We start from the raw sequence: 13133 nt of genomic DNA on the forward strand, positions 1-13133 counted from the left end.
AAAAGGCTAATATGCAAAGTGTCCCCTTGGGAGTTCGCTCGCTCGCTATGACGTGTGCTGGCCACCAGGGGGCGATACAGAACAAAGGAAGGCCCCAGCTGGCAGCTGGAAGGCCCCGATCAGCCCTGATTGCTGGCCAGGCCTAGGGACCCTAACCTCTAGTATTTTTATAACTTTCTTACCTACACTGAATGAGTTATTTATATGGAAGATATATACCTCTACTATTACTATGCAAGTAATTTCAGATATAATGAGGGGAAGGCAAAAGAGAATAAAAACCAGGTTAGGCTTCTCTCTTTTTCAGCAGAAAAGTTTTATTCTTTATAAGGACAAACAATTGAAACCACATCCAAGGCCCTTACAGACACAAACCAAAGTAGCCATTTAAAGCATTAGATATTGAGGAACAAGACATATAATAGGGGAAATGCTTCGCCATCTGAAGCTTACATCAAACTGCTCAATAGACAGTGAACTCTGCTAGCGCTTGGATGTGATCAAGGGAGTACAGCTACAGAACCAAAGGAGAACAGCTGTCATCTACAACACAAGCATTTTAAGACTACATTGGTAGGGATGTATTTCGATAGTGAAGGGAAGAGGGGAGAAGAGCTAGTTCCTTCCCACAGGGCTTTAGGTGGCCTTGCAGAGGGCCACGGCAGAAAAGCGGACTTCCCCTTGCTCACGCTCAGTGAATTCTCTGCAGACCTTGGCGGCATCCTGAAAAGGAGGAATCTCATTAACGCACAAATAGCAACAGCTCAAAATGAACCTTTCAAAGGGAAAGTACCAGGAAGGCCTATAAATGCTCAAAGTTCACCATGGCCAACTGTAAACTTCACATTAAACTGAAAAACCCAGGCTTGCCGGGCTGGCGTGGCTCAGTGGTTGAGCGTCAACCTATGAATCAGGAGGTCACAGTTCAATTCCGGTCAGGGCACCACGCCCAGGTTGCAGGCTCGATCCCCTGTGTGGGGCATGCAGGAGGCAGCCGATCAATGATTCTCTCTCATTTATGTTTCAATCTCTCTCTCCCTCTCCCTTCCTCTCTGAAATCAATAAAAATATATTATAAAACAAAAATAAAAAACCCAGGGCTTGAGACAAGAGAAAAAAATCAGGTGATAGGAAAGACTTGCACCACAGATCTGATTTCAGAAGCTTGGACCCCTTTGTTACTCCCACCAAATGCCCTTTTTCTCCCACCTTGTGCCTGGTTTTGACAACAAAACATAAAAGTTCTAATTCTGAAATTCCCAGAGTAAAGACAAATTTCTTCCAAGTAAACATTATACAAAAGAGCCTTTAAAGTTTACATACCTGGTGTTCCAGGCATAAACAAGTGATGTGTTACTAATTCTAAGACCTAGATCACAAAGACTGATAACAGAAAATTGATTATTCCATTTTGCTTTACTGAGCACTCTCGATGTGAGAGTGGAAGACCCATCAGCTGCCTCTTGCACATCACCTATGGGGGATCGAGCCCACAAGGCATGTGCCCTGACCGGGAACTGAACTGGCAAACTTTGGGTGCACAGGACAATGCCCAGCTGAGTCACATTGGTCACGGCTCCAGATTTGTTTTTTGTTTAACTGTTATCTTCAAAAGTTTCCATACTGGGTATTCCAGGTATAGACAAGTGATGTGTTACTTCTAAACTGAAGACAAGACCCTCCACCAGCAAAAAGATTGCAAGCTGCTTTATTGGGACACTGTATTTTCTTTATCATAGAGGAAAACCAAACCTGCAATATCGCAGAAGTATTACTACAGTGTTAACTAATATTAAGTGTGGGCCTCTAAAGGGAGAATAAACAATTCTCTCCAATATATACAATGAGTTGGGATCTAAGTCATTGAAGTTTAGAATGCTTGGGTTAAGTTTATGTATTTTCTCATCGGCTTAAGTAAATTTTGTGTGACGTTTGGAAATCCTAAAACATCTTTAATCATATACAACCAGCCTCACTCAAGAATTTTCACTAATTAAGATGCTAGTTTACATTCATTTACTTTTAAATGATATTCTAATTAGAACCGGGTGTTTTTTTTTGAACAGTAAGGTTTTACCTTCCCCCCCACCCCATAAATTCTACTCACATAACAGTCATAGGTATCTCATGAGGGGGTGCATTTCATGGTATTAGGATAGTGTTAGCTATGAGTCAGAATAGACCTCAGAGCTTTATTTGGAGATTTCCCCCAAGTGGGTCATGAGCAGAAATCGTGCCTCTGTTCTTACTCTCCCCCATAAGTAAATGCTGACTCTCTCATGCAAATCTCCCCAATCCTGCTTCTCTAGGTCTAGTTCTCATTCTATTACTATTCTCATACCCCTGTAAATCCAAGATTAGCTCCCACTGATCTCAGGTGTGAATATCATCAAACTGGAGCAAGTGCCCCTCCCTCCTAGAGTGGCTTCATTTGGCCCACTAGCACCTCCAAGTTGTCAGGTCTATGATGGTCCAAAGACAGGTCTGTTGCTTAGAAAGGCAGTGTTGTACAGTGACTAGTACAGACGCTAGAGACAGGCTGTAAAGATTGGAGCCATGGCTCTGCCATGTAAGTCATTGACCTTGGGCATCACTTAACCGCTGCACCTCCGTTTCTTCATCTGTGAAATGTGGAAAATTAACACCTGCCTCCCAGTCTCCTTAGAAGGATTCCATAAAAGCTCTAAGTTAGTTAGAAGAAGCACCTAGGTCAGGGGTCAGCAACCTGCAGCCTGGGCACCAAATCCAGCCTGCTGCCTGTTTTTGTGACTCAAGTTTCAGGGCAATAGCCACACACATTCATTTACCCATTGTCTACGGGCTGCTCTGGAGCTGAAACAGCAGAATTGAATATATGCAATGGGCCATATGCCACCCAAAGGTAAAACATCTTCTGTCTGAAAAAGTTTGTCAACCCCCAGTCTGCACACAGCAAGTGCTAAAAAAAACCCCACAAACCTAGCTGTATTACAAATGCAGTCGTAATAGAAATGCAGTAGCATTTTTATTTAATCACAATTAAATAATGTCCCTTATAACAGCAAACTGATTCAACTGGTGGAGACTCGTTTTCAGGGTGAAGAGGCCTAGAGTAGCCTCCCAGCTCTGGTCCAGAACTAAGAGGTTTCTGCGGTCACTTGTTCGGGGATGGTTACACTGTGATCCTGGATCTTAAAGTTCTTGTCAGGCATGTTTTGAATCTACTTCTCTCATCCTATTAAGAGCGGACCAAGTGGGAAGAAAATGCTCCTGAAATTAACTGCCTAACCAGAATCCATAATAACTACCTACAAAACTGACCCAAATCCAGCAGCCCAGGACGGATGAGGAAAGGCTCAGGTTGCTGTTCCACGAGTCGTTAGCTATGATGTAATCTGACAAGAGGACAATGGTCACCTTAATCCCACAAAGAGGCAGAGCCCTGGCTTTCAGGCTACTTCTCACTGTGGGCTAGAGACGGCACACGACACAGATTAGTCAGGGCTGCTCTGAAGGATCCTGGTTAAAACCACTTGCTGTACAATAAGGTAGGGAGGATTACTAAAATGATCTCTAAGCCCCAAAGAATGCTATTAACTCAAGTGATTGCTGCTGGTTGTATTGAAAAAGTGTTGGCACTTTAGAACAGACAGTTGGCTAAAGAGACGTGGGCCTCAATGGGGATGGATTCCAAAGCTCACCTGCAGCAGGGAGTCCTCTGCACTGGTGCCGTGGTTCACCGGAAAAGGCATTCGCCCATCTACAACGAAAAAGCCAGGCGTGTCAATTTTCTATGCACATTTTCTGGCTACTGGGCTTGTCCAGCCTAAAGGGAGGTTTTAGATTCTTCCAAATACCATTGCCACTCCCACAAAGGAAGCCTAGTTATAAAGCAACATGCCGGCAATGAGGTTCAAGTGCTCGTAGATAATCCATCCCAGGCAATTCTCACCAAAAGTAACAAGATCATAGCCCAATCCAGCCACCCTAGCTGAAGGACTTGTGCCCCATCCCCTGGGAAGGACCCCAGAGCAAAAGGCAGGTTCAAGCTCTAAGGTGCAGGAAGGTGGAGGCAGGCAGGGCCCCTTGAGATGTGTCCCTCAATGACTGCCGATGAGCTATCTACTCAGAGGCAGTGTCTGGACTTGAGACCACACAGCTTTCTCCATTCATACAAGGAGGACGACTTTTACCAGATGGATAATCTTTCTTGTTGCCATATACCAGTGAACAGACATTACCCCAACATGTACAAATCCATTTACACTAACAAGGTCATACTTAGGCGTTTATCTTTTCCCCAAAGTATTCTCTGTCTGAAAAGAATGATGCCAGAGATCCTATGCTGACAGTGCTGCAGCGGAAAAGTGAGAAGAAAAAACTGAACTCTCGCCTCCACTGGTGCTGGACTGGTCTCCTTACTGGTCTGACTAAAGCCATCATTTGGCAGGTGAGTTGCCCAAAGGGAAGGACTGGGCAGCACAAAGGGTTAAGTTCCCCCACGAGAATACCGCTGTTCTTGGCTTCATAAACAATGATATACGAAAGTGCTATAAAGTTACATGTCAATACTGTAAAAGGAAATAAGTATGAAAGAATGAAACTGCATTAAATTCCAAAAATGGAGTGAAACGTACCAAGTTCATAGAGGTGGCCATCCACGTTGTTAAACAGAATAAAATGAAAGTTCACTTTGTCATCTACCTGAAAAGAGCCAAGAAATTTTTTTGCAAATGAGTATTTTATAAAGCAGAACGTAATTTCTTAAAAATAAATATAATGTAGCCCTAGCCAATTTGGGCCAGTGGATAGAGCATCGGACTGCGGACTGAAGGGTCCCAGGTTCGATTCCAGTCAAGGGCACGAACCTCGGTTGCAGGCTCTACTTGGCCCTGGTTGGGGCTCATACAGGAGGCAACCAATCGATGTGTTTCTCTCACATCGATATTTCTCTGTCTTTCCCTCTCTCTAAAAATAAATGGGAAAATATCCTCGGGTGAGGATTAAAAAAAAACTTAAAAAATGTAATATGTAATAAATATAATACGCTTGAACCATCTGCTTGTGTATGTATGTATATATTTTTTTCTAATTTTAATGTTTTTTATTGATTTCAGGGAGGAAGGGAGAGGGAGAGATAGAAACATTAATGATGAGAGAGAATCATTGATCAACTGCCTCCTGCACTCCCCTACTGAGAATCGAGCCCGCAACCCAGGCATGTGCCCTGACCAGGAATCAAGCCCTGACCTCCTGGTTCATAGGTCAACGCTCAAACACTGAGCCACAGAGGCCAGGCTTGCTTGTGTATTTTTAAAGTTATTATAGGTAACATTTATGTATTTCCTAAATATTGGGTTCTAATCTAAGCGCAGTAAAGTAGATAGACTGTAGTTCTCAGAACTGACTTGATTTTTACTGAAGAGAAAATTAAGGCTTACGGGATAAGTATCTCATCCAAGGTCAAGACGAGAAAGTGCCAGAGCAAACTCTCATCACAGAGGCAGTGTAGCTGCCTTAAACCTATTTAACATTTGACTAGAAGGCACTGTGCAGATTAATGGTACATGAGCCTTCTGGAAATTGTCAGTCCTTGTTTGTGTATCTTACTATACCCAACCGTCTGTGAGAATAATATCTGAAGTGCTCAATTACTAGGTTGGGTGTTACTCATTCGGATGTAAACGAAATACTATCAGCCTGCATTTACTCAAGGAAATGCCAACCGCCAATTAGATTTCTGAGAGCCATTTCTTATAAGCAGGTCTGGTTCAAAGCAGGGTGCCAGTAGGATTTTTCGGTGTTAACTGGCCTTGGGTGGAAAACAACATTTGCTGTGTCCCAGTAAGAGGTCACTACACATATTTTAGGGAAAACACAGGTGGCACCTGGGCAGCCTGGCTCTGACTTGTATTTGCACTTACCCGGCACTGGCCTTCCTGGGCCACAGCGTCATGGGCTGTCTGAATGGCCTGCCGACAAAGAGAGAACCCTTAGCACAAAACCTTCCAGCGTTACTGAAAAAGTGATGCTCTGGAAGTTCTCTTCCTACCTCATTCTTTTCAAAGCATTTTGCTCTGTCTTCAGGGGACAACTTCTCCGTTTCAGAAAGAAACTGTTTCAGGACTGACCCATCCTCTTTAAAAAAAAGAATACAAATATTAGTATAGATAAAATAATGCAAATGAGTGCACATTTATTGGTGATTTAAGCTATTGCAGCCAGTCATGTTTAGCGACCTGAGTTTTTACTGTGGCCTCTAAGGATGTGGATGGGTTGTACCGTCGGCCCCAGACTCTTGCCCACCACGCCGCCGTCACTGCATTCGGCCTGAGAACTCTCCATTCCTCATGTCCCAAGCTTTCCTCTGCTCCCCAAGTCCCTTCCCCTCCCATCTCATATTATCTGCCCATCTCTTATCACTTTGTTACAGCACTTATCCATTGGTAACACATATCTGTGAGCTTTTGAGTGCCATAAAATGAAACTGTCTTATCTACTGCCCTATCTACAGCCCCTGGCAATGCACAATTAATGTGAACTGCATACATGATGTAACAATAACAATCTAATCTAATAAACCAGTTCTCAACCAAGATTTTTCTTTCAGGGTAGACAATGCAAGATAAGCAATACAGATATCCAGGATAGTCATTAACCTAAGGGTCTTTTAAATAGAAATGTAAAAAGCCAAACAGTCCGGCCTAGATGGAGCCGACAATTGATGACTAACCTAAGTGTTTCGTCAGTGCTCAGTGTGGCTAAGTCTGGGAGACACTGACTACCCAGCCAGACCAAGAAAAACTTCAAATTTCAAAAAGACCTCAACTTGAACTTTCAGCTCCAAACTTTAAAAAAGTAAACATATTAAATTGGTACTATTCAAAATTTGGAAGTGATAGAAATCCTCTTACCTTTACGAGAAGGGCTGTGATTCAGATTAAGCCTTTAACACCATCATGACCACGGTTACAAAAAATTACGGTGTTTGCTAATCTCAAGAACACAGCAGTCAAAATAAAGTGAGACCCACTGCAGAAGTAGAAAGGATCAAGCTGCAACTGTCTAATACAGCTCGATCAAGTTAATATTTGTAAAAGCAACTTCTAGAAGATCTGGATGTTTACGGCCAGGCAGGTGATTTTTTAATTTTATTTTTAACTGCAAAAGTTATCAGTATTATATAGTCTTGGCCACACTTTCCTTGAAAAAGAAGTATTTGACCTGCTCTAAGCAACAGTGTGGACTATTAGTTGAAATTATTCCGTTCTTAACCACCCACCTGTTGTCGAAATCAGATTGCTATCTATTTTTGTAAATAAAGTTCTGGTGGAACACAGCCACATCCACCGGTTCACCTCATATCGATGGCTGATTTTTGCACAAGGGCAGAGACCATAGGGCCCTCGAGCCTGGAAGATTTACTCTCAGGCCTTTTAAGAAAGTTTGCTGACTCTTGGCCTAAAGCAGACATAATAACCTTGTATTTTAACACATTCTAGTGCTACTAATTGTGCCTCTGACAAGCTTAAGGGCTGAGCCCCACTCATTTCTTCCACATCCTCCACAGCATCCGTGGAAGGTGGGCTAAAGCCCCTGACCTGACTTTGTTCACAGCTGAATCCTTTCAAAGGTGCGGCCTGCTGCTGGGCCTCTCTGCGGGAACCGTCACCCAGCTGCTCTAAGCCAGCGGTCGCCAACCTTTCAGACCTCACGGAACACCAGTGGTCCACTGGTTGGTGACCGCTGCTCTAAGCTGTTCTGGTTCTCTCCTGTTGCTTATGAAACACGGTACCTTTAAAGACAGGCCCTAACTGTTAGTTTCAGCGCTTAACATCTCTAATTCTTCAGAATCACTGAGACGGAAACACAGGGCAATTACAATAACAGTTGGCCCTCAAGTGTTCTTTATCCTTCACCTGCCGCTCACCCAAGCTCTGTACAAATGAAGAGCATAGGCAGAGCAACAGTACAAAACTGAATCACTGCCCGAGCTGGTTTGGCTCAGTGGATAGAGCGTCGGCCTGCAGACTGAAAGGTCCCAGGTTCGATTCCAGTCAAGGACATGTACCTTGGTTGCGGGCACATCCCCAGTAGGGAGTGTGCAAGAGGCAGCTGATTGATGTTTCGCTCCCATTGATGTTTCTAACTCTCTATCCCTCTCCCTTCCTCTCTGTAAAAAGTCAATAAAAATATATTTTAAAAACAACAACTGAATCACTCCCTTTTCCTCTCCAGGTGGAAGAAGCCAAACTATGCTTCTTAGAAAATGAGTTTCCTTCCCTTGAAAGAGAGAAACAAGAATTCACCCACAGATTATATCTGGATAAGTAGGTTTCAAAATGTTTAAGGCAATGTGTTTGCTGAATAGACCATTGGGGATTCTGGAGTGAAGACTGACGGTTAACTAGAGGTCAACTAGCGGATGACTGGCCTCAACACTCACACTTACCAAATTCCAGTTTGTCTTGGTTATTGGCCACTGCATGTATAAGTCCAATGGTGCCACAGGAGTTCCCGATGGTCTGCTTCATGAAGTACACTTTAGGGCTGACTTCTTGTCCCTTAAGTTCTTCAATCTGTTTTTTCCTGAAGTTCTCATGCTGTAAATGTAAAAAACATGCTAATATCTCAAAATGAAGACGCAAAGAACAGATGGTAGCACGGTAAGTTCTACCACCTAAATGTAAACACAAATAGGATGTGTGACCAGGAGCCTTGGTGCTACATGCCAGCCAAGGCCGACGGCAGAGACCATAGGGCCCTCAAGCCTGAAAGATTTACTCTTAGGCCTTTTAAGAAAGTCTGCTGACTCGGCGCCAAGGTAATGGCCTGCCTGTCCCTCACGCCCACACCAGCCCCTGTTCTGAGAGGTTCTGAGACTCCACCCTGATGCTGCAGTGCAGTAATGGCCTTGGACATTGCCCAAGGCTTGTCTAGACACCACTGCAGCCTTTTAGCTGGAAATGGATGATGTCATGAAGTTAAAAAACAGACAAGTTCATTATATTAAATAGAAATGCAAAGAGCCAAAGAGTTTTCTTCCTCTAACACCAACAATGACTATATTTCACATGGGCATCCCAATCAAGCTTTGGTTAATGTAACAGCCAAGAGTAGCAGCCAGTTTATAGCCCACTATTCTTTAACATTCTACTTCTGTTCTATCCACGTATACCTCTCTTTAAAAACAAAACAAGCCTTAACTGAAAGGCACAATTTAAAGAATTTTATGACTCCCTCTCCCCCCCCTTTTTTTTTTTATGAAGGAAAAACAACTGGCTTAGGGTGCTGGCTGTGATTGCACAGAAACTCCTCCTCATCCTACACTTGTTTTTCCTTGCCAGCTATCCAGTTTGTGGAGAGATGAGCATGGGAGATGAGGAAGAGGGCACAGATCAGTAAATCAATGAGACTAGTTTTTCCCAAAGCATCCATTAGCTCTTTGCACAGTCACTCAGTGGGCTTGTCTGAACCTTTCACTGACACGTTTTAAAGACCTCACAGGTATGACTTCTCAGGTAAGAGCAGAGTGCTGATGCTACAGAAGCACTGCTCCCCATAACCAGTGTAATTCAGACAAAATATTTCCAATTCTAGTAGCCTTCCCTTACTGTACATGACACTGAAGTTCAGGCCTTATTCGTGGCACCCTCAGAGGAATGTGATCTGTTGCCCCACAAAATCAACTTAACTCCAACTAGTAGGAAGTTCTAGCATCATGGATCTACTAAATCCTTAAATTGACTTACTCATTGACTATTAAGGCTTTTCACTTTTCTAGGTTAATTAAACATTTTAAAATGGGAGAGCACCATCCTTTAGGGTTGGTTGGTTGAGCTCTTGCGTGGATACACATTGAAATATTCATCATCACTTAACATTAATATTTTAGAGTGGTCCATTTAGGATTTAATAATATTCTCTTAGGCAACATTAAATGCTTTTTAAATTAACCGTGTTTGAAAGTCAAGCTACAGAACCTCAACTTTTCTTTGCATTTGCTTTAGTGTTTAGCCCAGTAGGTGTTTTGTATTGCAGAACAGGTGCTCAGTAAATCTGACGGACTGAACTGGAGCTAAAAAAACAAACAAACAAAAAAACCCTCATTTTTGAGCTCTTTCAAACATAAAATGTTCTAATCACAGTGTGCTCTAACAAGAACCACTTGATCCGGCAAAAGGAGATCGGTGGGCTTTTGAAAGACAAACATGCTGCGCCACTGCCTCCCAGAGGCCTGGCGTGTGAGAGCTGCTCAAAACCTCCGAGTCATCATGGTTCCTCTAGCAAGAAAGCTGTGAGGGACTCAAATAAGACAGGAGGTTGCATTTCATTTGGCCAACAGAGACGTTAATTTGACGTGCAATTTTTTGGCAGTTCTGTTTTTACCTAAGTAAAAGCGCTGGCAATAAATAAACATGTCCCTGGGATTATCCTAACAGTTTTAATACGGGTGTTTTACCCATTTATAGGAGGAATACCTGGGACTTCCCATAGGACTTAATTTATGCAGAGGATGCTTCTGGTGCTTGAACTCACTCTGTGTTTGGAATGATGCCCCAAATGCGAATGCCTCAAGTTTTGTTACAGGAAATGTTCGACCACTCCCAAATCAGGGGTCAAGTGACAGCAATAGGAGATAGACAATACCATGCAGATTAGTGGAATTCCATACATCGCAAGACAACCATTAACCCAGCTACCTTTTTTATATCTGATGCTCAGTCTTTGAGGTACATATATCCATGCACACTTGTAGGAAGAAGACCATCTAAAGGGAAATGAAAAGGTATTTCCAAGACTGCTCTAATGCCCACCTATTTCATTTAACCACAAGGTCAGAGAGGAAAGAGGATAAGGAGAGGTGGAAGGAGGTTCCCATACAGGAACCATATACAAGTGATTAAGCTTTTTATCAAAAGCACACTGGTGAGGCTAAAACCCAAGTGTGCATGCTGTAGAAGGTGGAAGAGTGGGGAGAATTCCGGGAGACCACGGGGGACACAGGCAGTGGAAGTGGAGAATTAAAGAACCTATTGTTTTCATGTGCTTTAGGCAAGCACATCCCCCTCCATTTACTAGCAAGGTGACAGCCTTTTAAAGGGAAACAACCGGCCAGGCCTTGGCATAGAAGGTTCAGAAAAGCCTAGGTTCAAAGGACTTATGAGTAGGATGAATTACTTCCCCGAGGGATAATAATTTGGAATTACTTCTCTTCCCAACGTGAGGCAATGGTGGATGGGTGAAGACGAGCAATAAGCTCTACTACAATAGGAGCCCCAAAGAGTAGGTACCAAGGGTGTGGGCTCCTCCCGCCACCCATCCCCCCAGGACGAGGGCAGTTTTGCCAGGTGTGGGCGCTCAGGACAGGTGGGAAGAGGAGCCTGGAGTCTTATACTATCCTCAAAGCCGCCTTCTGGTTTGGGAGAGGCGAGGCGCGCACCGCGGGCCCCACGCCCTACCTGGGCGGTGAGTGGGAACAGCAGCAGCAGCGCGCAGGCGGGCGCCGGCACCGAGCTCAGCGCGTCCTCCTCCAGCCCCAGCACGTCCACAAAGCGCCACTGGCCGGCGACCCCCAGCCGGGCCAGCACCTACGGAGAGGAGACAAGGCGGCCAGGCTCGGGGAGGCGGGCACCCTCAGCGCTCCCATCCGAGCCTGGGAGGAGTCTCCGCCCGGCCCCCCACCCCGCCAGGGCGATGACACAGCACAAAGCGCGGCCCACACGTGGCTCCTGCGAAGCCCGGGTCCCGCGGCCCCAGCCACGCCCTCGGGAGCTCGGCCGGGCGCTCGCGGGAGGGGGCAGCCTCTTCCTCCACCTGCACCCCACCCCGCCCCCGATGCAGGGGCCGAGGGAGAGCGTCCCGACCGCGCCCAGCCCGGCTCCTCGGGAGCACCCAGGGCGCCGCTAAGTCACTGCGAAACCGCCGGAGCAGGTGGGCGCCTGCCTCCGCCTCCGCCTCCGCCTCCGCCTCGGCCTCGGCTCGGCTCTCCTGGTGGGGGAGGGGCAGAGGCCACGCGAGATGCCACTCACTTTGTTCAGCATCTGAAAGACAAATGCAAAGGAAAACACAACAATGAAACCAGCCAGCGATCCGGCTGCCTGGCGTGGGCTGACCCCCAGACGAGCGCTCCCGGGGCCACGGTGCACCTGCCGCTCACCTCGGGGTTGATCTCCATGGGTTTGAGCTGCATCTTCGCCGACCACAGGTGAGGCCCGTCACCAGGGAAGAGGAAAAACAGCGAGCGGAGCCGCCCAGGCCGCCTCTATAAAGCGCCGGCCTGACGCACTGTGGGTGCCTGCGCAGGGGGGTCGGGGCAAGACCAACGAGGGGGAAACGGCCGGTCTCAGCAAAACGGACGCGAACCCCCCCTCTGCGCAGGGCGGAGTGGTTCGGCCGGGCCCCCAAACCTTGCAGTCTCACTCGCTGGTGAGATAATCCGGCGGCGGCGGCGGTGGGGATGGGTTTGTAGGTGGGCTCTCCCGGAGTGTCTGGAACGGTCCTAATTTTTTGCGAAGTTTCTGGAAACTCGTCCTTTGTACCATTTCAGTTACCTGAAATCTCAGGGCTTCTGAAGCGTTGAGAAAAAGCTCAAATTCAACAGGTACATATTTAATATGAATATAAATATGTTTCCCACATCTCGCAGCAGTTTGCATTTGACCTTAGCCAATTCATCCTCCATGTTAAATCAGACCAGTAGCGAATTTCGTCCTTTAATTGACTGACTAGAATAAAGCATAGTCTGGAATAGAACCGATATTGCATTAGTAATGCTGATGTCATGTTACTCCCCGGGAGGAATGGTTTGGTCATGTGCAAGCTGTAGCAACCTGGGGGATGTGAGGGTAATACAGCAAGCACACCGAGAAGCAGGAGGGGGGAGACTTGAGGAACTAGATCCAGGGGAAAAAAACAGATATGATTTCCAGGCGAAAGGATGTAAAAGGAAAAATATTTGTAAAAGAATGGAGGCTTTGAAAAATAAAATTCTGAGTTAAAAATAAAATACAGTGCATAAGAAGGGGAATGGCAACTAAAGAGACCCCTGTTCTCTAATGATCTCAGGTCGGGTTTGTTTTTCCTACCAGCCTGTTAAAAAGATGGAGAGGAAAAGCATATGCCGGAGGTTAAATAAAAAGAGGGAGGAAAAA

At 45.5% G+C, this 13133-nt stretch overlaps 1 protein-coding gene across 1 annotated transcript; it reads right to left on the reverse strand.

The window, feature by feature from the left end:
- Positions 1-292: 292 nt before the first annotated feature.
- On the reverse strand, positions 293-12279 carry UCHL1 (ubiquitin C-terminal hydrolase L1). Its single transcript, XM_059672648.1, has 9 exons — positions 12140-12279; positions 12012-12023; positions 11442-11570; positions 8432-8582; positions 6032-6117; positions 5904-5951; positions 4617-4683; positions 3681-3739; positions 293-723 (listed from the first exon to the last, which is right to left on the reverse strand). The coding sequence occupies exons 1-9, from the start codon at positions 12170-12172 to the stop codon at positions 637-639; spliced, it is 672 nt and encodes a 223-aa protein (XP_059528631.1). The 5' UTR covers positions 12173-12279; the 3' UTR covers positions 293-636.
- Between the last annotated feature and the right edge of the window lie 854 nt (positions 12280-13133).

This window comes from Myotis daubentonii, chromosome 1, assembly GCF_963259705.1.
Source record: "Myotis daubentonii chromosome 1, mMyoDau2.1, whole genome shotgun sequence".
Lineage (NCBI taxonomy): Eukaryota > Metazoa > Chordata > Mammalia > Chiroptera > Vespertilionidae > Myotis > Myotis daubentonii.

Bases quoted from the DNA above. Each gene is read 5' to 3' on its own strand.
- UCHL1 (XM_059672648.1), bottom strand. From the start codon at position 12,172: ATGCAGCTCAAACCCATGGAGATCAACCCCGAG. The intron at 8,583-11,441 runs GTAGGGCGTGGG...TTACATTTACAG, and splicing joins TGTTCCCACTCACCGCCCAG to CATGAGAACTTCAGGAAAAA. The intron at 5,952-6,031 runs GTAGGAAGAGAA...CTTTGTCGGCAG, and splicing joins AATGCTTTGAAAAGAATGAG to GCCATTCAGACAGCCCATGA.